This window comes from Pseudopodoces humilis, chromosome 4 (genome assembly GCF_049639895.1).
Source record: "Pseudopodoces humilis isolate 2021_Gansu_Grassland_sample_001 chromosome 4, ASM4963989v1, whole genome shotgun sequence".
Classification (NCBI taxonomy): Eukaryota; Metazoa; Chordata; class Aves; order Passeriformes; family Paridae; genus Pseudopodoces; species Pseudopodoces humilis.
In genome coordinates, this window is record NC_142203.1 from 54,790,604 (window position 1) to 54,814,793 (window position 24,190).

A 24,190-nucleotide genomic window follows, 5' to 3' on the forward strand; every position below is an offset into this window, starting at 1 on the left:
TGTGATTTTCCAACATATATATGTACATACAGTTCTGCTGAGACTTCTATTTAGAATTTTGTGTGGGAGGAGAGAAGTTGCATTGTTCAGTAATGATGCATACATGGAAGTAATGTTTTGGCTCACTTGTCTGCATTAAAATACTACTTCAGTTTTTCTTACTCAAGTTCTTTTTCTGTGGAGTTATATTATGGGTAGTGTGTTGAAATGAGGTGCATTTTGGTAGGCAGTGTAAAAAGAACTAAACAAAGGTAATTGTTACTGTCCAGGAGCTGTTAACCTGAGTATAAGTGAGGACCACTGATTGGACTGAAAAGAGGCCAAGCAATCTGCTGGTCATACGCTTCTGGGGTGCACTCTTGCTGTGGGTAGATGTTGTATACCAGGTGCCTACCAGAGTGGCTCTATGATTCCCCTCCTCAGCTGGACAGGTGAGAAAATGATGGGACTCATGGGTTGAGATAAGGACAGGAAGAGATCACTCACCAGTTACTGTCACAGGCAAAACAGAATCAACTTGGGGAAATTAATTTAATCAATTGCTGATAAATGAGAGTTTGATATGAAAAATAAAACCAAATCATAAAATATCTTCACACCACCCCTCCCTTCATCTTGGGCTCAACTTCCCTACTGATTTCTCTACGTCCTCTCGCTGGATGGCATAGGAGGACAGGGAGGTGGGGCTGTGGTCAGTTCATCATACATTTGCTTTACCACTCCTTCATGTTTTTCTTCTGCTCTAACATGGGGACCTACCCACAGGAGACAGACCTTCATGGACTTCTGGCAGTGTAAGTCCATCTCATGTTCCTTGGGGAGCAGACAGCTCCAGTGTCTGTCCTCCATGAGATCATAGGTCCTGTCAGAAAATTTCTCCAGTGTGGCCTCCCTTGTCCATGGGGCCACAAGTTGACAGGAGCCTGCTCTAGCATGAGCTCTCTATGAAATGGCATTTTACTTCAGGGCCTATCCATCCGCTCCAGTGTGGAGTCTTCCACAGGCTGCAAGGGTATCTCTACACTGGTCCTTGGAGAACCTCCTCCAGCTTCTTCTTCACTGACCTTGGTGAAGGTGAAGCAAACTGTTTGCTATTCATTTTTTTGAATACATGTGAACTTCACACTTGTTTGTTATGTATGTTTTATCTGTGCTTTTGGTTTAATTAGTTGAATTAGCTCACGTCTTCTTTAAACAGCCATTTTAAAAATCTCTTTCCAAATCCAGACAACAGCCTTGGCAGTGCATCAGCATACACTTCAATTCCCTGTCTTCAGAAGCCTCTTTGAAAAAAACTGGACACTTTTCGTGCACTCAGTAGGTGGTCAATTGCTCTGTTGTTTCCAAATAAGTTAGTATGGAATTCACTTGTTTTTATCTTTTTTAAATCTTAAGAGCTTAGACAGATGTAGTGCTGGATCCAGCACTTCCCATGCTAGTCAATATTATCTAATTTATTTATGGCATCCTCCCTCTCTATCTAGGTTTTGTGTTCTTTCAGATTATTTCTGCCCTAGCAGTAAAATGTACTTTATATCTGTGTGGGAGAGTCAGACTTTAGTCTGTTGCTGCTACAGTAATGCAACAGATTTTTTTTTTAACCACAAAGGTAAGGATTATTGATGGCAATGCAATCATGCAAACAGCTGGATATCCTGGCAAGTCTTAATCTCTTAACTATAATGGGTGATATTCAAGTACAGGACCACATGTTTGTAAGAGTGAGAAAAGCAATTTGCCTGTAGTGAAGATTTCATGTAATTGAGACTTCTGCTTATTGTCAGTACATGTGGCAGTGTATTTGTTTCTTTTGTTTATTTAAAGAGAAACAGTTCTAAGCATGTTCTGATGCAAAAAAAGTTGCCTTCTAAGTTCAGTTGCTAAAATTTTGCATACAGATTTTATGTAAACTCTAGCTTTATTTCTTTATAATTTATATTATCTGAAGCTCATTGTGGACTATTGCCAGTGCATCATCAGGAAGGTTGAGTGTTTTAGTCTTAGGACTGCTGTTCTCTGGATAAAGGATGGAGTATCTAAAACTACTATGTCTGTGGTACTGTACTTCTTTCTGACACTAGCTGTCCACAGTTTTACCTGTGAAACTGAATATGCTTCAATTTGAACATTAGAACTTTTCTTGGAAATGGCAGGTAATACTGTCAGGCTTCTGACAATCTAAATTCATAGGAAAATAGGGTATTCTGTAGTTATAAGTATGAAGGAGCTTAAGATGCTGAAAAAATACCTTTATGGATGATTTTATCTAAAAATGGTTATGTGTCATATCACAATATTTTTATAGAAGACACAGAAAAAATAGGAGTAATAGGAAAAGTTTTGGGAGTATTAGCAAAGGAAATGTAAGACTTGACTCTTCTGTGATTAAATCAGGCTTTGGATTATGCACCCAGCTGAGGTCAACCTGCACATAATTACACTGTCTGCTGTAATGCTTTTAAAGCTTTTTGAACAAAATAAAAAAATACAGAAGACAGAAATAATCTTTGTTATATGGTTCAAGTATATGTGCTGTTAAACTTTTTTTAAAAAGTGTTTCCTGCTAGTTAGAGTGTATCTGCATAATAGTTGCCTAAAATATATGGATTCATTTAATTGTGAACAATGTAACATCTGTGAAACATGATTCTTAAAATAAATGCAGCATTCAATGGGTATAGAGCTAGTCAGGCCTGTACAGGATGTTACTCTACTCTCCTCCACCCACTTCTTTAAATAATGTAATTTAAAAATTGTGAAAGTAAAAAATTCATACTGAGACTGTTGAAGTAAGTGAGCAGTAACACTGAATGTCTTTGTTGAGAATTAGTCTTCACTGGAGCATAAAACATGCCACAAAAATTGTTCATGTATTTTATGCCAACACCTTGAAAACTGCCTGGCTTTAATGTTCTGGGTTGGTCTAGATGCTTGGCTAGGTACTCGTTTGTAGTAGTACCTACTGCCTGTGAGAAAATGGGAGCATACAGAATCAAACCACCTGTGAGTCCATGGAGGGCGTGATTTCCATTATGACATTAATTCTGTGCTAGTCCCAGCATCCCAGGTATCTAGTAGTTTGAATACTATCTGGATGGCAGCCAGCTAAAAAAGTGCTTTCAGCTTACTTTGATGTGGAACAGGAAAGCTCCATCAGACTGCACTGTAATGGGAGGTGCTCTGTACAGCCAGTTTTGCACCATCTGTTTCCCATGTCAGTGCCCCTTCCTGATTGGTGGCAGTAAAGCACCTGGACTCTTCATCAGGCTTAAAAGTCTCCAGCTAGAAGTAGAATCAGAGCTATTGGTCTTCTGTTCATACCACACTGGATTGTTGAAGCCTTGGTGATTGGTTATGCATTCCAGTTCCAGAATGTGAGAGAGAATAGTTCTCTATTCCTTTAAACCATTTATCCAGAATCATCTATATCAGAGAAAACCTTTAAGATCAACAGGTCCAATCATTAATGTCACACTGCCAAACCCACTGCTAAACCATGCCCCTAAGTGCTACATCTGCTCACCTTTTAAATACCCCCAGGGTTGATGACTGAGCCACTTTGCTGTGCAGTCTGTTTCAGTGCTTGACAGCTCTTTCTGTGAATAAATTCTTCTGCTATTTATTCTAAACCTGGTACAATTTGAGGTTATTTCCTTTTGTCCTATCACTTGTTGCTTGGGAGAAGAAACCAATCATGGGTACAAGGTTCAGTTAAAAAAGCATTCACCAGTAGAGACAAACTGTACATTTAGTGAAGGAGTAACACTCCATTAGGATTAACCACAGCAACCTCCAGCCTGCATTAGGCAGGATTAGGGAAGAGGGTTGGCAATGGTATTTCCAAGTGCTGTATTAGCTGTACTGTCTTATTTCTCTTTGTTTAATAACCTTTGAGTTGATTTTTATAGTTAGTTCATATAGTTAAGGTGAGCTTCCCTATAAGCTGATCTACTTCTCTTTGATTGGATATTTGCTTAAATACACTTTTTCAAGTAGGTTTTAAGTGAGCTATTGTACCTTTTTGACAAGTGCTGTATCTAGAAATCCCATTTAGTTTTTTGTAGGTCTTTCCCTCCATCTCTCTTCTCGGGGAAAGACATGTTGTAATAGAACACTATAGTTTCTCTGCTTCCTGCTTCCCTGATAGCTTGTAGGGCAAGCAGCAATTTCTGACCAGGAGTCAGATATTTTTATTTATTTAGGCTAATCTTATAAAACTTTCTCTCTAGACAATTCACCAGTTCTGTGAAAGGCACCTTAGTGCCTTTCCTGTAATGAGGCACCCAAAGCTGAGCGCAGTATTCAAGCTTTATGTGCAAGACTAGTGTTTTTCTTGAAAATAGGGTCTGAATAGATGGATGGGTGTAATGAGGCTATATGTAACAAGTACGCTCAGGCTGGTTGCTTTCATATCTGTTTTGAAGAATTGAAGAATACCCCTGTTGAATAGCTCATTGACCTTTGCATTAAACCGCATAAAATGATACTCTTTGGTTTCTAAGTAATTTTGCAGGTTTGATTATGTCTTTTTCTGGAATGGCAGGTTAAATGAAATTTTCATTCAGAAAGCCCTCATTAGTAACAGGAAGTGGATTCTGCATGCATTGTTGACTTAGGGATGAATAATGGAAGTTTATATTGTGTTAATAGTTAAAGAATAAATATATATATATATATATATATATATATAATTCTATATTAAATGGTTATGAATAACCTGCCCCCACTTTGGTGTTTTTTTTTAAATTAAAGTTTGGTATTTTTGAAGGAGTTGAAAATTAGGATTTTGTCATATACCGAAGGTAATAACAAAGCCACAATGAGCATCTCTGCATTCTGATCTGCATCATCTCTCTGACTTCCTTTAGTGCTTTAAAGGTGGAGTTACAGAGATGTTCTAAAACAAACTTTCCATTACGAAGAACGACATTTTTCATACTCATTCCGGTAACTGAAACACAGTTCACTATACAGAGGGTATTTCACGGGTCGCTTAGCATCCAACTTGAATGAGCAGATAGAATATTTATTCCACAATGTTCCTGACCTTTGTTAAGTTTATTAAAACTTGGACTGTGAATATATGCTTATGAGATGATAATATAAAAGAGACTTTGACTTAGAAAATTATATAAGAGGGGAATTAATATCAGATAATCTTGTCTTTGTAAATACATTAAGTATTCCACATGTCTATATGCGATTAATTTTTATTAAACAACTAAATACTTTTTATTAGAAATGGTGAAAGGTTTCCAGCACCATGTGATGTCTGCTCAGATGCAAAATGAGCATCTATAATAAAAAAAATTCATATATTGTAGCTAGTTTGTACAAGTGAATTTTCTGCTTCATAAGAACTAAAGGAACAGACTGACTTTGATGTTGTACTTTCTTACATTAATTAAAATAGTTTTATACTAAGTATTTTTTGAAGATTATAATGCTTAGGTAATTCCCATTGTAAAAATAAAATGAATGAAAAGTTCATACATTTGAAGTTTTGTGATTGAACTTTCTATGAAATTTTGTTTCATATAAGTTACTCTCGGTCTGAGGCTACACTGATGCAGTGGGGGCTGTGTGGATCTAAAGAACAGACTGACAAAAAACCGCAAAACCCAAAGACCAAAAATTCTCAAAATTATAGGAAGTTCAAAATGCCACTTCTCTTTTTGTCCCCTTGTCTAGCACTGCTCTGATACCCAAAAGTGGGAAGTGTCTGAGGTAGCATACCTGATCACTACATTATAAATTGTTGTGCTAGGTTGCTTTTTCTACTGTCTTTGTGCTCATATTCATTATCTTCCAGAAATTTTTGGAAATTAAAAAATCAGTCTGAGTGCTGCTCAGTCAAGGTTATCAGAGGTTAACTGGCTGAATTGAAGATATATTTTGGGGACTGAGATTGTTCTGTTTATTTGCCTGGTGATTTTGTACAAAGGGGAAGATAATAGGATAGGCTAAAAGGTATTTCTTTAATTACTTTCACTTTTAGCAGGAGTGTTCCAATATTTGCATTAAAACTCGTACTTTTTCTGCAGCTTCTGGAAAAACATAAGAACACGGAAAGTATGGTAGAGCTCCTTGAATTGTACCAAATGGAAGATGAAGCCTACAGTAATCTTGCAGAAGCGACCACGGAGCTCTACCAGTACTTACTGCAACCATTCCGAGATATGAGGGAACTTGCAATGCTTAGAAGACAGCAGATAAAGGTAGGTTAAAGGCAACTGAGAGTCTTATTAATTGGGAAGTTCTCCTTTTTAGATCCTATTTACTAGTTCTGTTATGCAGTATATGAAGTGATATTTTTCCACTAGATGCTGACCTTATTTTTTCTGGGCTCTTCACTCAGATGAATGCTTTTGATGAGAGAGAACATCTGACATATGTAGCTAAACACCACATGTTTATCTTACTGTCTTACCTTTCAAATGCATGGCTGAAATAATTAGGTCAGACTTAAAATTTTGTGGTTGCTGGGAATATTGAGTAATATATAAAATACATAAAAAAGAGATATGTAGTATTTATGCTGTTATTAATTTTAGAAGATTACATAGAAAGTTACTTTTCATTTTAGTTTCCTGAGATAATCTGGTGAACTGTGGAAAGTCATTACCTTTTTTATCTGATGTTGCAAGACTTAAACACATGGAACCATATTAGAATACATAATTTGTTGTAACACTTGGACAATGTATTTTTGGAAGAGCTAGAAAAGCCATCTGAAGAATACTGCATTTTGGTAAAATAGTTCCAGAATAAGTATGTTTGTTATGTTTGAAAGTAATTCTAATCTTGAATGCTTAACCAAAACTAGAAAATGTTACCTTTATTGCTTCTTGGAAGTATTTTTGATAAAATTATTAGTTCCTGGGCAGATAATTAAGACTGCAGCATTCTGATTCTAAGCTAAAGGTTTGTTTCATTTAATCTGTATTGTAAATGTAATTTTATCTCGGCTTGACACCTTGTTCAATTAGCCAACAATTTTTTTACTGTTTGCAGCTTGAAAATAGTGTTCTTCTTTGGTTTTAAGGGAGAACGAGGGAAGGAGGCAGAAGGATTTATGATGTACTAGTTTTATTTTGACATATTGCTGTGTGCCTAAAGTAATTTTTCAGAAAAATCAGCAATCTTAAATGAACTCAGTTTTATAATGTGATGATGTTTTAACTAAAAGTGCTTTTTCTTCTCTTGAATGATAAATGTTGTTGCACAGATAATTGGCATGAATATTTTTTTCAGCTGTATTATACAATTGAAGCCTATAAACACTACATTTATTAAAAAACTTTATTCAAATAATGGTGAAATAATTCCCATTTGATTTGAATTTGTAGTAGAGGAAAAGATGATTTGTTTGTTCTTTTGTCACATAAGAGAAGGAACTATTACAATGAGTAGAAACACATATTGAGAGTTGTGTTGTGTTTTGCTCTGTTTTGATTTTTTTAAAACTCAGTAATCTCTTGAATTCTAGTTTTAAAATGCATAATTTCATATTCTTCCTGAAAGAGTAACGTTGATAAACTTCAGAGGTGTGTTCTGTGGTTGATTATTTTAGTTGTACATAATTTCTTCTAATGTACATTATGTTCTCTTTCTAACTTGGCAATTTTTGAGTTAAAAACTTGGTCATTTGTATAATGCAGTAGAGAAAGATGCCTTCTCTTGTTTTTCCTTTCATCGTTTGAGAGAAAGCAGTACTTGTATCTATGATGACAAAACATATATTATACTGGGTAGCTAGGGTTGAAGAAATGTTTTATAAATAGTACATGTGCATGAAATGGTTTGTATTAACTTGCTGCATATGTTTTTCTGGCAGGCTTTCATATTTTAGACCTTTTCTGTATTAGGTATCTGTTTCTGATTTGTGGGGAAGTTGTTTTTGTTTGGTTTCATTAGGTTTTTTTGGGGGTTATTTTTTTAAGAATTTGGGAGGTTTAAAGTATTTTAATCAGCTTAATTTTGTCAGTTTTCACAGTGAGTTTAGAAGGAAGTTAATTACATTATCTGTAATCTAAGAGAAGAGTGTTTTCTGCTTTTGGAGCAAGACATAAAAATTGGAATATATGTCATCTGGTGTTAAATTTCTGCTGTTCCTGTGAAATTTTAAGGATGAGACAAGACTAGAGGCGGCAAGGGAAAAACAAAAACTAAATTGTGTCTGATCAGTGGAGGCTTATTAAAGAGGGACATCTGTATTATATCCAGATTCCTTCTTTGGAAAAAAACCCCACCAAACAACGAACCACAAACCAAACAACCCAAAATGAAAGTTCATAACAAAGTTAAAAACCATGTGGAAGCTTGGAAATGTAGATTACTGTTTGTAATTGTACTTGTTGTAATTGGTTACTTGTTTTGTAATGTTGCCCATTACATAGTTTCATTTTATATTTTGAGTGTATATTAATTTTTCAGGTGTATTTTGCTTCATTTAGTGTAAAGGATGGAACATTTAGGTATGTGAGGAGTCAAAGGTGTTTGTGAAGTACTTAAATATTTCTGGATTTGAAAAATAGAATGAAAAATGTATAAGATCATGAAAGGAAAAAAGGGTGGGTTGTTATGAAATGAAATGTCGCTGTAGAAAAGTAACTTCTAATGGCATTTTTGCTTAATTATGGGCTAGTCATCTGACCTTAGAACGTGTTCAGTAAGTGATACGCTTCTCTTTTTTTTGGGCTTCCAGCATCAGAAACCTGGTTTTGTTTCTATGAATGCTCTTTATATGTAAGTGCTGCTCAAATCCATGAGGACTTCCCTCCAAATATGACAAGATGCTTACCAAATACCATGCATTCTTGAAAGTGCTGAGCACTGCAAGCACAGTTGTGTTTTGGACTTAAATCTTTTTATATATGATAATGGGGACGACCCTGCTCGCCCCAAGGCCTTTTATGAGGGCCACAGAAATAAGAGCCAAGTTGTAAGGAGTGGTATTATCAGATTGAGAAATGCCTATCAAAGAAGCAAGTCTGTGTTAATTTCAAGATGAAAATATAAGATGTATTTAGTAGACATAGTCTGTGTGAAAAGTTGTATTGATAAACCAGCCAAACAGTCCATATGTTCACTGAATGCTGGAGAAGGCATAATAAAGGAATTGAAGACAGTATTATATTTTATGTATATGTAAAAGGTGGGCTGAACTTGTATAGGCATTTTCTGATTCAGTTATGGACTGTTGCTGGTATAGTTGTAATAATATGTAAAGACATTCAAGCAGTGAGTTTTAGCATGTTAATTTCACCATATGGGTTACCGGACCTTTTCTTCTGATGTTGGACTCTCCCATATTATATAGGCACCAGGCAAGTGAAGCTTGATATTCATATGCTGTGTTACATGTTTTGGGCTGTCTGTGTATTCTTCCAAGAACTGGGAAGACAGCTGTGAACATAAAACCACAGCACAAACAACGTTCATAGATTATTTTATCTAGCATTAATGTTGAATTTTAAATGGAATTTAAGATACTCTTTTTGCTAAGAATCAGACTACTTGGGAAGAAATGGTGTTATATTTTTGATTCTAGAAATTTTTCACACTTATGCCCACAAATTTTTCCTTAATCAAAATAAATAATTTCCCTGTGAAAATTTTGCTTATTTTTCATGTGTGCAGAACAACATTGCCATAGCAAAAAAGTGGGAGGTAGTAGGCATCAATAGCTGGAAATAAAAAGGCTAAGTGTTTCTGAACTTTGGAAAAATCCAAATAGACACCTCTACTGGTGCCTTTGATTTCAGAAAGTCAAATCTAAACTTTGTGAGATCCTCCATATTTAGTGCGGTATTCTTCAGAAAGTATGTAAGGGACTTACCAGTTAGTGGTTGATACTTGGCTATAGAACTAGAGGCCAGGTTACTGTGATCAAGCTTTAAGTCCTTTAAGACTAAGACATGAAGGTTTCTTTCATACATAAATCTGTATATACCAAATCTGGTTATTTAGAAAAGAAAAAAAGTGTATTTCAAAAAATGATTTCGTAGGCAAAACCCCAAAGCCTTTTTTGTCTGTACATCTGTGTTCACCAGTCTTCATACAGACAAAGAAACTACCTTGCTACTTAGAATTTTTATGGCCTTGTAGTTGTGGACAGTACTTCACAGTCATGATGAATAGGCACTGGGTTTGATCAAATGCCAAGTGAAATCAGTGGGAGGCCTTCTCTTTTCATGCTTGAGGGTTTTTTGGATGTCCTTGATATTGGACTGAAGATAAAATGTAACAAATTGCTTCACAACTTACATGTAGATGCCAGCAAAACTTCAAAACATGCATTCTTGAGGGTCTGAGTTGAACTGTTTTTGCTTAACTGAAAACGGATAATATCTCATTACGGGTGAAGGCCTAGAGCCACCATTACATCTGAGCTCATCTCCAGGAAATGAGAACACTGAAAACTTATCATATGTTAAATATATTAAACACACTTATAGCTTCATTGCTTACATGTTAATTAGTTGTACTTACATGTTAGTTCACGTGAATGTGAGGAGATTTTAAGAACTTCAAATACATTAATGTTGAGGTCTAGCACTGGAAGTTAGAGATTAGAGCAGTGTATATGTTGATAGCTCATAACATTCTGCTTTTAAAACTTTTGGAATCTTTTATTAATCTGTCTGAAGGTTTGCTTCTCTCTCAAACTCTCTTACTCTGATTCTGGTATGTTAAAAATACAGTTCTGGCTCAACTGTATGTGGATTTGTTTGTTTAATATATGGTGGTGAATTGCAGTAGTGAACTTCATAACTGATTTAACTTTAATTTACGCAAAATTAAGTACTTAGAAATGAATTGCATTGTACTGAACATGTAAAATTTTGGTTGAAAATAGTTTCGTGAATTATGAAACAAGTTCAAGGGAGAAGAAATTTTCTGATCAGAACAGCTGGAAAAACTGAGATAATTACTGTAAAAATAACAGAATTTAAAAATTACAGAGTATCTTTTTTAAAAATTCTCCAGTGACGTAAAGATGTTTTGGAGAAACTGTAAAACTTCAAAAGATTTTTAACTTTTTTTTTCCTTACCTATTTGTAGCTGGAAGTGTCCTCACATCATAAGGAATAATACTTAAATATTAACGTAGCTCTTGAAAAACCTGTAGACTGGAGAAGAAATCTAAGTTTATGTAAAATGGTCAGAAACTTCATGGAAAATATTGTGTGCTTGTTTGAAAAGATGATGCAATATGGTGAATTGTGCTTATTGTCTTTACAGTTTGATTCAAAAGGGTTGTATGTCAGTCTCTGTTTACAATCTGAACTATAAGTCCTCTAGACTGTTATATGAACTCAGAACAGAACATTTTGCTGACTTAATGTCAGGACTTTATGGGTTTTCTCAAAAAACAAAAAATCTAAAGAGGTTATCTGATAGAAAGCAGGCTGGTACTGTAAATCATTTAATGAAACTTAGTTCCTGATAAGAGGTAGCTGACTACAAAACTGGTGTGTATCTGATGGCTTAAATCTTCTTGTCTGCAAAATTAGCAGAGTACAAGACTGCTTTAGGTGTTCAGCTATAAAAGTGATTAATAAGACTTGTAGAAAAATTTGATTGTATTTGAATTGTTTATTATTTAGTTTTTCAAAAAGTCACTGTCCAAAAAAAGCTGGGCTGGATAATAAAATGGTAGGTGAAGTTTCAATAAATAAAAACTAATGCATGTGCAGAAGGTTGGTGACAACCTCCAAAAGCATATATGCGTATTTATATGCACCTATTAACTGACTACTACTCTTGAGGAAAAATATATGAGTTATCTAGATTTTGCTGAAAATACCGTGTTATTCAGCATTTTGAAAGAGCAAGGAAAAAGGTTTTGAATAATTAGAGAGATTTAAAAAAAAACAAGTGCCAAATAGAAAACATCACACTTTGGTATACATCCCTGGTATACTTGCATTTTTAGTTTCTTCCTCTCAGAAATACACCATGGTATCAGAGTAGTGACAGTATGGAGCATAAGGGTGTTTCCCTATTAAACATCCTCAGTGCTAGACCAGAGTAAAAGAATTGGATTGCCTTAGTTTGAAAGCATGTGATTCATCGAAGGTAAGACAGATCGGTAAATAATGAATGTTAAGGGGTAGAAAGTATAGAAAATAGGGGTACCTCAATGAACCTGTGTTCTGTGAAATAAGGCAAAAGCAAACTCTTAGTATACCTTACATGCTCTGAGACAATAATTTCCACAGTTTCACTATGGACACCAAACATGTGTTCAGAAAGAGTCATCAGTGTCTATTAATGATTTGGATTAACCATCAGCTTTGGAGGCCTATAACAGAATTTGGGAGTTATCAGTGTATCCATACCTTAATTAAGGCATATCCATGCCTTAATTTTTTTTCTTTTTTTCTCAAATGGAGAAATGCTAGTAATGGAGGAAATAGTGCAGAAAAATGCAGAATCAGTGTATCTATTCAAAAAAGCATCTTGATGGAGCTTTGAAAGGCTGATAAACATGCAGAAAATTCTAAATTATGTGTCCCTGAGGATTAGAGTCAAGGAGAGTGAAACCTAGAAATGTATGATTTTTTTTTTTTTTTTTTTTGCAGTGTTTGAGATAGGGAAAGAGAAAAAAAGGAGGAGACTTTGAGGTGACTGATGCAATGATATTCAGACTGTGGAGGTCAAGGAGAAGGATCAAAAGCCTTCAGAGGTTGAAAAATTTGCTGAGAGTCTAAATTTTGCAAAAAAAGTTTTTTTACCTAAGTATCTAAATAGTTTGAAATCTAGTCATTTTTAGTACTTCTTTTTCAAGAGTGGTGTGGAAAAAACCCTTTTTGTAAGCTTTCATCGTATTTGCTAACTTCATACTGAAACTTATCCGGCTTTATTTGCTAGTTGTTACAGTTACTTTCAGTATCCATGTGCATGGCTATTTATATATCTTTAATGAGATTTCTTCTGGCTACAATTGTCACTATTTCTCTTTTTCAGTATATTGTATATAAAAATTGTCAACCATATTTTGATGAACTCTTGATAGATATGCTTAACATTTTCTCTATTGTATATATTAAGGTTTTTTTAACTGAAGATTTAAAAATCCAGCAAATCATTTTCATGCACAAACAGAATCTAGAACGTCTGGAAACACTCATGCCCACTTACCTTTGAGTCAACTTGGCTTAAACAACATTTTCAAGTAACTGGTACAATTTGCCTTCTTAATTATATCTTCTTTTATTTTTTAAAAAAAGCTTTCTTTTTAAAGGTGAACTGTCTTTTAGTCTCCATCTCAGTCACTGAAGCTGAAATGTTTCCTGCTATACAAATGAATAAATAAGGAAGGCATAATGCAGGGTACACTGTTTAGCTTTAATTCTGTCAATTGCCAATATAAAATACTGTAACTTAGTGTTTTTAAAACTCTGCACTACTTAGTTTTTCAGCGTTCTCCAGGGTTCTGGAAAAAACATTCACCACTGCACTTTGCAGTAAAATGACATTTTCCATCTTCTTTATGTATGTCCTAGCATCTTGTTACCTTTTGGTTTGTTGCTTCCTTTACAGTTCAGTCAAGACTGCATTGTATATGTTGTTCTCCTATGTTTTAAGGTAATCAAAACTCGTTTTGTTTGTGTTTTAGTCCCAGGTGCCAGATATTTTGAGGAATCTAGACCATGCAAACTAATTGGGTTTTTATGTACTAACATTGCAGTCTATGTCCATATTCCTTAGGATAAAACTAGTAAAACTGTAATGTCTTTTTTAAAGCTAAATGCTTTCACTTAATATATTTAGGGGTGTAGGTATGGAATTATAACATGTTTGGGTAAGTAATGCTGGGTTTGTGTTAACAGCTGGGGACACAGTTAAATTAAAAACAACAACAGAAAAGTTACTAAGACTAACTTTGAGAAGTCTCTGACTAGATGAAGCTGAAATGCATGTTTTCTGGCTTCTATCTAGCAGGCTGTGGTTGGAATTGCTTGTTTGACCTCATGGAGAAGGCAGATAGCTGAGCCTTTGATCTGAAACATGCTTTTATGTATAAAGCCATTTCCATTTTGTGTTTTGTCACTGGCATCTGCACTGTGCACTCAGCTTACTTTTTTTTTTTTGTTCTTATAGTTACCTGACCTGCCGTTACATCTCATTTTCCTCTTTTTCTGCCTCTTACCAGTCCATCCAGGATAGAAGGATAACAAAGGGAGCTGGAGAGACGTGACATATCCCTTCCTAAGTTATTACAAGGCCTGGGTCAAGTCTTATTTCTGTCAGTCTTGTCCATTCTCCAGAAAAAAATGCAGAAAGTAATAAAGACCTTCACTTAGTAGATGTATTATATATGTGTATCCCATCATTTCAGGCCTGTTGCTCGTACTTTCTCTCAATAAACTTACTTTAGTCTCTTGAAGACTTAACCATAGTTTGCAAACTGTTCCAAAGAAGGGTTTTGCAGCAACAGGGTTGCCTCTGTTGATTCATCCTCATTTGCTTATGGGCTAGTTTAGGAACCTCCTTTTAGTTTGTTTTCTCTAAAGAATTCATTTGTTCTCCTTCAGAAACATATCAATACAGTGTTGAAATGTGTTCTTTTATGTTCCATTAGTCTGAAGCAATAGCTGATGAAAATAGGTGTTTGTGTGATGTGTTGAAGTTAATGGCTTCTGCTGTTTCGATCCCTTCTTCTATGTTTTGCGACAACCACTTTTGTGAAAGCTGTCATAATTTTCTTAGCTTCAAAGCATCATTTGAAGTAGAACTTGTAAAGCATGAAGGTCTACAAAAGCAAGTTTCATCATTGGGGAAAAAAAATCATAGCAAATTTTACCATGAAGCTTGGATTCCTCTCAAGGACAATACAGGATTTTTAAAGGAGGAATAGCTGGAATGTTTTATTGAGAAAGTGATGAGTAGAAGAGAAACTAGATTTGGCTTCTGATCTAGTTGTGAGATGAGACCAGGCTTTCTTTAAAACTTTTGAGTCTAAATGAGCAATTCCAGGCCAAAAGCTCATTTTGAGAAAATGCTAGGTAACTGAAAAGCCTTTTAAGTTGGGAAGAAACATCAACTATATTAGAGTTTCTTAATTTTTAACGAAAAATATTATTAAATTGGAAGTAGATACACAAGTTTATAATAAATGTCATTAGATGACAGCACTTTTCAGTTATTCTTTGCCTTCTTTTAGTCATATCTAGCATGGACAATAGTAATTTAAAAATTGTTTGTTTAGTCTCTAAAATGACATCTGCTCTTTTATTACCTATAAAAACTGAAGATGCTTGCATCATAGAGGTGAGAAAAATAAAGCACAAACAGGTTATGCATATATTGCAAATAATAATGGAATGCAGAAGCACATAAGAACTTCCTTTAATTTCATAATGAGAGTTGTCTTACATCAAGGTGATTAATTATTGAAGAGAATATAGAAAACAAAGTCTTCAAAACTCACAAGCCTTTTCATGTTGATATTTAATCGTCTATGGCTACTCCCTTTTCCTTTTTAAATTCTTAGCTAGGACAAAATTAGGGAGTGGTCACTACTGTCATGGAGGTGTTTGCAAGTGGAGAGGAAACCTGCCTTTTCATAAGATGCAAGCTTGAGAGGCATGTTCCTTATCTTTACTTCCCAACTTTTCCCCCTATTACAGCTGTAGTCTTCATTTAAACTACCTATTTCCCCCCATAGGCTTTCTTTCTATTTCCTGTGATAACATATGCTATAAGTAATTTCTATCTTGTATATAAATATACCAAAATTATATTATTTAAATTGGATAATATTATTTAAGCCTGCTCTAGTGGCAGATGGTTGGACTGAGATATAATGACTAAACAGCCATTTGGCACAGGGACCATATATATTTCATCCCTGTGTCTCAGTTGTTCATCTCTGTTTTTCTCTGGAGATTATCTGTCCTGCCCTGAAAGGATGACAAGCATAAATTTAATTAATGACCAGTAGATTACAATAGTTCTCTAGCTAGGTTGCACTTGAGAACTGGTAGTTCTTCTAAGTTGTAGGTGCTGCCAGTATTTGCACTCACAAAATGGCTATCTCTTTTTAATGTGTTTGCCCAAAGTGTGCCAGGTCCATGGCCAGAAGTGGCCCTCTGTCTTGTAGTTTGTCATAGTTACTTCTTTGATGCTAAAGAGTGACCATAATTACCTTTGGAAAGGTTGTGATCAGTATTTTCTTTCATACTGTTGTTTTTTGATTATTTTTAACATTTTAATTTAACATTTATTTTTAATATTCTTTTTTTTCACTTTTTTGATGGGGAAATTGAATCAAGTGGAATGAAGGGGCTGGGTGGGAAGAGATTGGTTTTCCCACAGGGAGCATTGGAGCAGCTTCCGGCCAATGGAGTGGCTGTCAGAGGCTGCAGGGTGTGTACGTCAGGCAAACCCAGCCTGTCCCACAAGCTTGGACAGGAACATCACAAGCCTGAAGCAAGGAACAGCAGCCAGCTAGTTCTAAGGCACAAAAAGGACTCCTAAAGTTTGCTGCCACTCAGAAAGTCATTGACTTAATAGAAACACAGGTGGGAGCTGTCTTCAAGGAAGCAGTGCAGACTCTATCCATTGAATACCATTCTGGAGTCTCCTTCTGAGAAGTCGTCTTTTCCCAAAATTAGGTCCTGACTTTTGTGTATCCAAAGAGTAACAAAGATCTCTGTGACTGAGGCTTGTTACTCCAGCCTGGAAGCTTGTTCTTGAACTTTCTCATTTGGAATTTGTCACCTTGAACCTCAGTTGTCTCAGGCTGGCGTAGCTGTGGAGAGGTTTGGCTGTGGTAGTCTGGTCCAACAGCTTCACAAGGGAACAAGTTTTTTAGTTTAAGGTTTGTCCTTAACTTCTAGCTATTCAACTTTATTAAGAAAGCATGTGGGATGTTTCACTTGTCAAAGACAGTTCCCCACTGGCACCTGGATTCTGCCTTCACTTTTAGATTGGATGCTGCCTTTATAACAATGAGAGCCTCATTCCTTGTCATAGTTTAACTGTGACCATCGACTAGCCCCACACGGCTGCTTGCTCACTGTAGCTCAGTGGGCTGGTGAGAGGAGAATCTGAAGAGTGAAACTGAGAAAATTCATGAGATAGAGGCAGTAAAATAGGCAAAGCAAAAGCTGTGCACATGAAGCAAAGAAAAACAGAGTTCATTCACCGATTCCCATGGGCAGGCAGGTGTTCAGCTAACTCCAAGAGCGCAGGTTAACAGTGACTTAGAAAGACAAACACCCATCACTGGACATTACCCACTTGCCCCAGCTCTCTTGCTGAGCACAGTGCTCTATGGTATCGAATGTCTTTGTTGGTCAGTTGGGGTCAGCTTTCCCCACCTGTGTCTCTTTACAACTTCTTGTGAACCCCCAGTCTCTGCACTAGTGGAGTGGTGAGAAGCAGAAAAGGCCTTGGCTCTTTGTCAGCACTGCTTAGCAATAGCTAAAATATCCCTAAGGTTGTTTGCAGGACAACTCCAAAACAGAGCCCATACCAGCTAATAGGAAGAATATTAGTCCAGCCAAAACAAGCACATACATCCTCCATTATTTCATGTCTTCAGAGCCAGAAAGTTAACATTTTATGTGTGTATGTCCCTTATCTAGGCTGCAGAATGCAAAGTCCAAACATGAACATGTAGCTGTATTTTTTTTTTTTTACTGTACTGCAAGACACTTAGGAACATATTCTAGGAGTTTGACTATCTGGCTAGATGCGTAGGTGTTACCTACCTTCAGGCTAGCATGAAGGCAGGTCAAGCAACATTAGGGAAATGTTTCTATCCTTTTTATCTTTCTGGGGCTCCTTTCACACTTCTTTAAGCATGCCACTGTTCTTGCTGCCTTAAGCAAAGTTGTTGATCTGTTCTTGCTCACGCAGTTGCTAAAGCCAAGGCTTCTTGGGTTTTCTCTGTGTTGCTATGAGTACCTTTAGTGCAAATGATGATTCATGGATGACATACTTGGGATTGTGAATAATGAAAAGATGCTTCCCTTTTTTGTTACTTGTAAATACTCGCCCTAGGGAACAAAGATACAATTATATTATGCAATCATAAATCTTTTTAGCTTGCACTATATGTGAATAATGTTTTGGCAGACCAAACTTTATGAAAAAAATGTTACTTTGAGGCTTACTCTCCTAGAACTCATAGCTAATAAGAAAGTTACTCACATTACTCAGTGATACTGTGTCAATTCAGTGTCAAGTTACCTCATCTCTACCAAGGAGCAGAAAAAGAACTTTTTAACTGGGTTGGTTTGTATCCAGCTTCACAAATAAATTTAATGTTTCTGAGTTCTGTGTAAATGGAAGGCATGAATTTCACCAGTGTGTAATTCACTGGTGTGTGTGTGTGTGTGTGTATATATGTCTACAGTTCAGAATTTATTTGGAAACCTCTGTCCTAAGTACTTCCTCTGGGAGACATGGTACATACAATGCTCCACAGAATGGAGCATTACAACATACCTAATAAAAGTATTATTCACTCACCACTTGTCCACATTATACCTTATCTGTTGCCTTTCAAAGAGTTTTGGAAATACATAAGAAGTAGATTCAAATACCTTATTAATGTCCTATAAGTGTTTTTCAAGAAATGATCAAGAATTTAGGAGGCATCTATTTATTTTTACTTGTGAAAATCATCCATCTAAGGGACAAGGCAAGTGGATTTGCAGAAGTAGGTCCTGAACAGTGCCTTAAAAACCTTTCATTTGCAATTGAGCTATAGAGTGCAATTTTAGACCAAATTGAAGCTCTGTGAAATCAAGATTAATACTTTAGGCATTAGAACTTCAGGTTGAAATATTCAGGGACATACAAGGTTATGAGCACATTTGGTTTTGTTCAGTTTTGCCTATACTAGTAAGGTGGCTTCTTGACTGATAAATATGAAAAATATTAATTATTAATACTTTGGTATTGCATGATCAGGCTTAAATTTTTAATTAAGATGTAGGATATGTAGTCTGTTGTTGTTGTAGTGTGACAAGTGTGTAAAAATTCTCAGGTTTGGGAGGGAAAGCTATGTTTTTATTATTGTAAAAAAAACTCCAGGTCTTTTACAGGCTTCAGACAGCTGTGATCTCAGAATAAAATTGCCTTGATCCTAGCAATGAAAGTATGTTTGAGCTCCCAGGCACTAGGAAAATATACTTTTTAAGGTCATCTATACCAAATAAAAACTTGTAATATGTTAATGATAACTTACCATTACCCCAGCACAACCCTGGTTGCCAACTTCATTGTGATTGAAGAGCGTTTATTTACTTCAGAATGAAATAGTCCAGGCTGGAAGAAAGCCTGGATGAAGCATGAAGCATGCATGTAATCTGCTGAGAATAAGATGCATAATAAAAATATGCTGACAAAGCAAACTTAAATATGTGGATTTTATGCATCCAGTAAGAAAAGTAGTTATGAAAGATGGATATACTTTTTCAAGAGGAAGGAGTGCTTCCGAAGAGTTTTTTACTGTTGAGTAGAAATTGTGGTGGAAGTTTTATCTCCTTTTTGTATTATTTTCTTTCTTAACCCTGAAACTGTTTGCTGTTGGCAGAATAGCTGCAATGAATTGTGGTTTTAATTATGGGCTGATTTATTTTCAGATCTCAATAGAGAATGACTACCTAGGCCCCAGAAGAATTGAGAGTCTGCAAAAAGAAGATGCTGATTGGCAGAAAAAAGCTCACATGGCTGTGCTTTCTATTCAAGATCTTACAGTTAAATATTTTGAAATAACAGCTAAAACACAAAAAGGTAGTTATTTCCTGTCATACTGTCTATCACATGAAAAATTAAATTATTTAATGTTTACCATGTTCTGTGTTGTACTGTGAGTTATTTTTTTTCATCAATCCTTCATGGAAAATGCAGTTGTAATTCCTATTTGTTTTTTCTTCTATGTCTATTTGAATCTTTCACCTGTAAACCATTTCAGAACATCATCAGAGGTGATCAGAATAGAAATTCTAGGTAGAAGTTTTACAGCTACTTTCTCAATGTAATTTTACTGGCAGTATTCTGTATTTGCAAAGGATTTAGGAAGCATAGAGTCCCTGGTGGATTCTGTTTTCTGTACTTTATATGGCAGACCTCCATAGTAAGTGTTAATTGTCTTTCACTTACTTTCCTTTTCTAGTCTTCCTTGCCTTTCAGTAATTTTTTTCATAGATCTAAACATTAAGCAACAGCTCAGTGTAACTACTAAGTTAAAGCTGCTCTGTTGTTCAGAAGCCTTCATGGATATAACCTTGGCTTTTCTGTGTTTGGAGAATGTGATGGTTTTAGTAAAAAGTGGTGCAGTAAAGTGAGGTCAAGTGACTTGGTATGTACACCCGTGGTCTCATCCTGGTACCATTTTAACTGAAATAACCAGTTTAATAGGGCAAACAGACATTTTTCTAGTTCACTGAAAAAGTTTGCCCCGGTGTCCTCCCATGCCTGAGTGCAGATCCCTGTTTCTTTCTTTGCCTTGGTGATAGATCCTGTGCAAGATTCAGAGGAGAAATTCCTTTTTTGACTGGTAGGTTTCTTGTCATCTCTGTACATGACTGCTACACCTGACTCAAGATATGCAGGCACCACAAATTTCCTCTATTCAGTGGCAACCCAAGTTAAAGATAATGTGAAGTTTCACCTTTTTCAGACTAGGTGATTTAATAGGTTAAAGCATGTTGGAATAAATTTAATCAGAGCACATTCTAAATGTACTAATCAGCTTTGCTCCTTTTCCAGTATGACAAAGGTAGCCAATAAGATACACCACTAATTGATAATGGGTATTTATAGATACTTACTTGTTTTTGTTCACATGATTTTTTATGTACAGCAGTCAGGATTTGGAGGAAACACCTGAAGGCTGATTACAGCCATGGACCTTTAATATACAGGTTATTTACCTGTTTTTTGTGTTTGGGATTTTTCTTGAACCCTCCTGATCACAGGGTAGCCTTAAATACACAAATATTAGCCGATGGCAGAGGAAAAATACATGAGAGCATAAATGTGTTTCTTATTAGCTAAGAACAGTATGTAATAGCATGTGGTGACTGAATGCCACTCTTTTGATTCTATTACTTTTGTGGCTTTTGCTTTGCAAAGCTAAGTACAGTATCACATGATCTATATATTAACAATAGTGAAAATCTTGTGTGTCCACCTAGATGTTATATGGGGCCCAAGAATAGTAAATCGGAATCAGGCTAGGAACTTCTGCATTTTGAGGTAAAACATAGATGTTGTTTCAATTTCATAGTGTTCTTACAGAATTGCACTTGAAAGTTAAGCTGAAATCATTGTTTTAAATTTTAATTTTTTTTCACTCTTCAGATTTATTTAAATTTATGACTGTACTATAAATATTATTAAGGTAAACCGGAGACTTTATTAGCTGATAATTGGTGGTTACAGAAGTGGGGAAAATTTGGGATGCAGTTCAAGATCAAATGGTTGTATGAATGAGATTTTTATTAAGTACAAATATGTGCATTTTCTTTGCAGCAGGATCACTAGTGGTCTGAAGAATAGACTAGTAAGATGCCTGTCTTTTTTTTCCTTTCTGTAGCTGTGTATGATCGAATGCGAGCAGACCAGAAAAAATTTGGTAAGGCAGCATGGGCAGCAGCAGTGGAACGTATGGAAAAGCTTCAGTATGCAGTTTCTAAGGAGACTTTGCAGTTGATGCGTGCTAAAGAAATCTGTTTGGAGCAGAAGAAACATGCGCTGAAAGAGGAGGTAGGTTTTCATGCCAGTAAGTAGAAAATTACAAAAAAATACAGAAAGAAACAATGTTCGACAAAATTATGTTGCAGTGTAGGTGTGGTGAGTTTTGTGCCACTTACTTATGTTTTCTGTTCACCTTTTCTTGGTTAGTCAACCAGAAAGACAGTTTTTACTGTTAATGTTTACAGCTGTCCACTGGGATGAGTAAAATGAAGAGAAAGGATGAGACAGAAATTGGCTGCCATGTAATCTCTGCAGTTTAGCTCTCAGAGGCATGACCACCTTTTCAGAATAGCTCTCACATTCCAGATGGAAAGTGTCTGACCATTAGTAAATATATGGATAGCTGGATGGTTGTGTTGCGCTCTTTCTCTGCTTACCTTAATTACTGAGGCAATCTTCCAGAGGGGGCTGTGCTAGCTACAGTTTTCCTGAAGAAAGAGTTCATGCATGAAACTGTGTTTAAATGCTTTAGCAGGAAAAAATCCACATTTATTGGGTTTTATGACATCCCTTTAAAAGTAACAATACTACGAATTCTCTGTTAAACTTTGCTATCATATGGACGTTTGGTGCAAATAACATTTTGTCATACTAATGTTAATGTGTGTGCTAGCAATTAGATGACCATTTTAAGATAACTTTACAAATGTTTCAGCAAAATTTGACTAAACTCATGGTGCTGTTACAAATGGTTATCTATGGTTATCCAGAGAGCTCATGACTTTAGCACTGCAAGGGCTGGTAGGTTTGTAAGGCTGATAGACTGTGTGTCTATTTTGGGACCCTCCATAGAAGACAGCTTGATCTGCAGGGAAGAGAGAGTACATGCAGGACCCAGAGCACAAAAATAGGTTTACTGCATTTCAGTGCTCTTTAGATATGGAAATCCAGGAGTCGTCTGAAAACCTGAGTTTATTAGGCTATTGTCATCCTTAGCCAAGAATTGATGAGACAGTCTAGCAGTACTAATTGAAAATATATTGAATATTTTCACTTAGAGCAACTGTGCATCTTCTTTTCATGACATATTTTTCTCTGTGTCGAGACCTGTGAATTTTTGTTGAATGAGATCTTAGTCTGGTAAATGAGTGAGTATTTGGTCTGATATGCTAGTCTTAGGGGCTGTACAGGAAAAGGAAAGATTAATTGCAGTGTACATCAGGATGAAACTGCTGAGCTGTGAGTTTGGGGCTTCTGGGGACAGAGAAATAAGGAATATCTAATGTTAAAACAGTGGTTTGGGGTGGTGTATTACATGGTATAGCAAGCTCTGGGTCTGAATACAGAGATAGGGTAATATCAGCACCAAACACCTTCTCCTCTGGTGCACATTGTGTGTTCTGAGAATGTAAAAGGCTCAAGTATACAGAGCTCAATGTGAAAAACATGACTGGGAATCCCATCTTGGCAAAGAATGGTGGCAGTCTCATAAAGAAAATATTTGTAGAACTGAAATGCCTCCTGGCAAACCATTTAGCTACTATATCCTGGAAGATGAAAACAGGATATTTGTTTGAAGAGACTAAAATGCTCAAGAAATTAATATATCTGGATTTTAGCTGAGAAAAAATGACAGTTCGGAATAAAGACATACGACTTTTTTTTGAGGGCAGTGTTGGTGTCCAGCAGGTTGTCTATGGAGTTTTGAAATTTAGTCTCAGAAAAGAAGTTTTTTGCAAGGGCATATTGTGGTAGAAGGGGAAATGGCTTTAAACTGAAGGTGGATGGGTTTAAATTACATATTAGGAAGAAATTCTTTACTTTGAGGGAGCAACACTGGAACAGGTTGCCTAGACAAGTTGTGGATCAACCTCCTGAGAAGTGTTCAAGGCCAGGTTGGATGGAACCCGGAGCAAAGCTTGGCACTTGATGAGATTTCAAGTCCCTTCCAACCCTAACCACTCTATGGTTCAGTGAATGACACCACACTTTAATTTATATGACTGCAATAACAAAGACTATAGAGATTAAATTACTTGTTTTCATTAATGCAGAAAGTTGTTGCATTACAGGAAATTGAACTTGGATCTCCACAGTTTAAATATTTTGTTCCACTGCTGTGGTGTTTTAACCCCAGCCAGCAACCAAGACCCAAGTGGCTGCTCACTTGCTCCCTCACAAGTGGGATCAGAAGGGTTGAAAGGTAGAAAACTCACGGGTTGAGATAAAGGCAGTTTAATAGGGAAAGCAAAAGCCACACACATGAGCAAAGCAAAACAAGAAGTTGATTCATGGCTCCCTGTGGGCAGACAGGTGTTCAGCCATCTCCAGGAGTTCAGGGCTCCATCATAGGTAACTGTGACTTGGGAGGACAAAACTCCACTACTCCAAATCTCCCTCCCTTCCTCTTTCATCCCCCCACTTTATATACTGGCCATGATGTCACATGGTCTGGAATATCCCTTTGGTCAGCTGGGGTCACCTGTTCTGGTTGTGTCTCTTCCCAACCTCCCATGCCCTT

The 24,190-nt window shown here is 36.2% G+C and overlaps 1 protein-coding gene across 2 annotated transcripts in view; it reads left to right on the forward strand.

Moving 5' to 3' along the window:
* Positions 1-24,190, forward strand: part of JMY (junction mediating and regulatory protein, p53 cofactor) — a 62,156-nt gene that overhangs the window by 10,509 nt on the left and 27,457 nt on the right. For both annotated transcript variants that reach the window (XM_005530070.3, XM_088054051.1), the window contains exons 2-4: positions 6,045-6,218; positions 19,611-19,761; positions 21,569-21,738. In XM_005530070.3, coding sequence (XP_005530127.2) covers positions 6,045-6,218; positions 19,611-19,761; positions 21,569-21,738 — 495 coding nt within the window. The remainder of the gene's footprint in view (positions 1-6,044; positions 6,219-19,610; positions 19,762-21,568; positions 21,739-24,190) is intronic.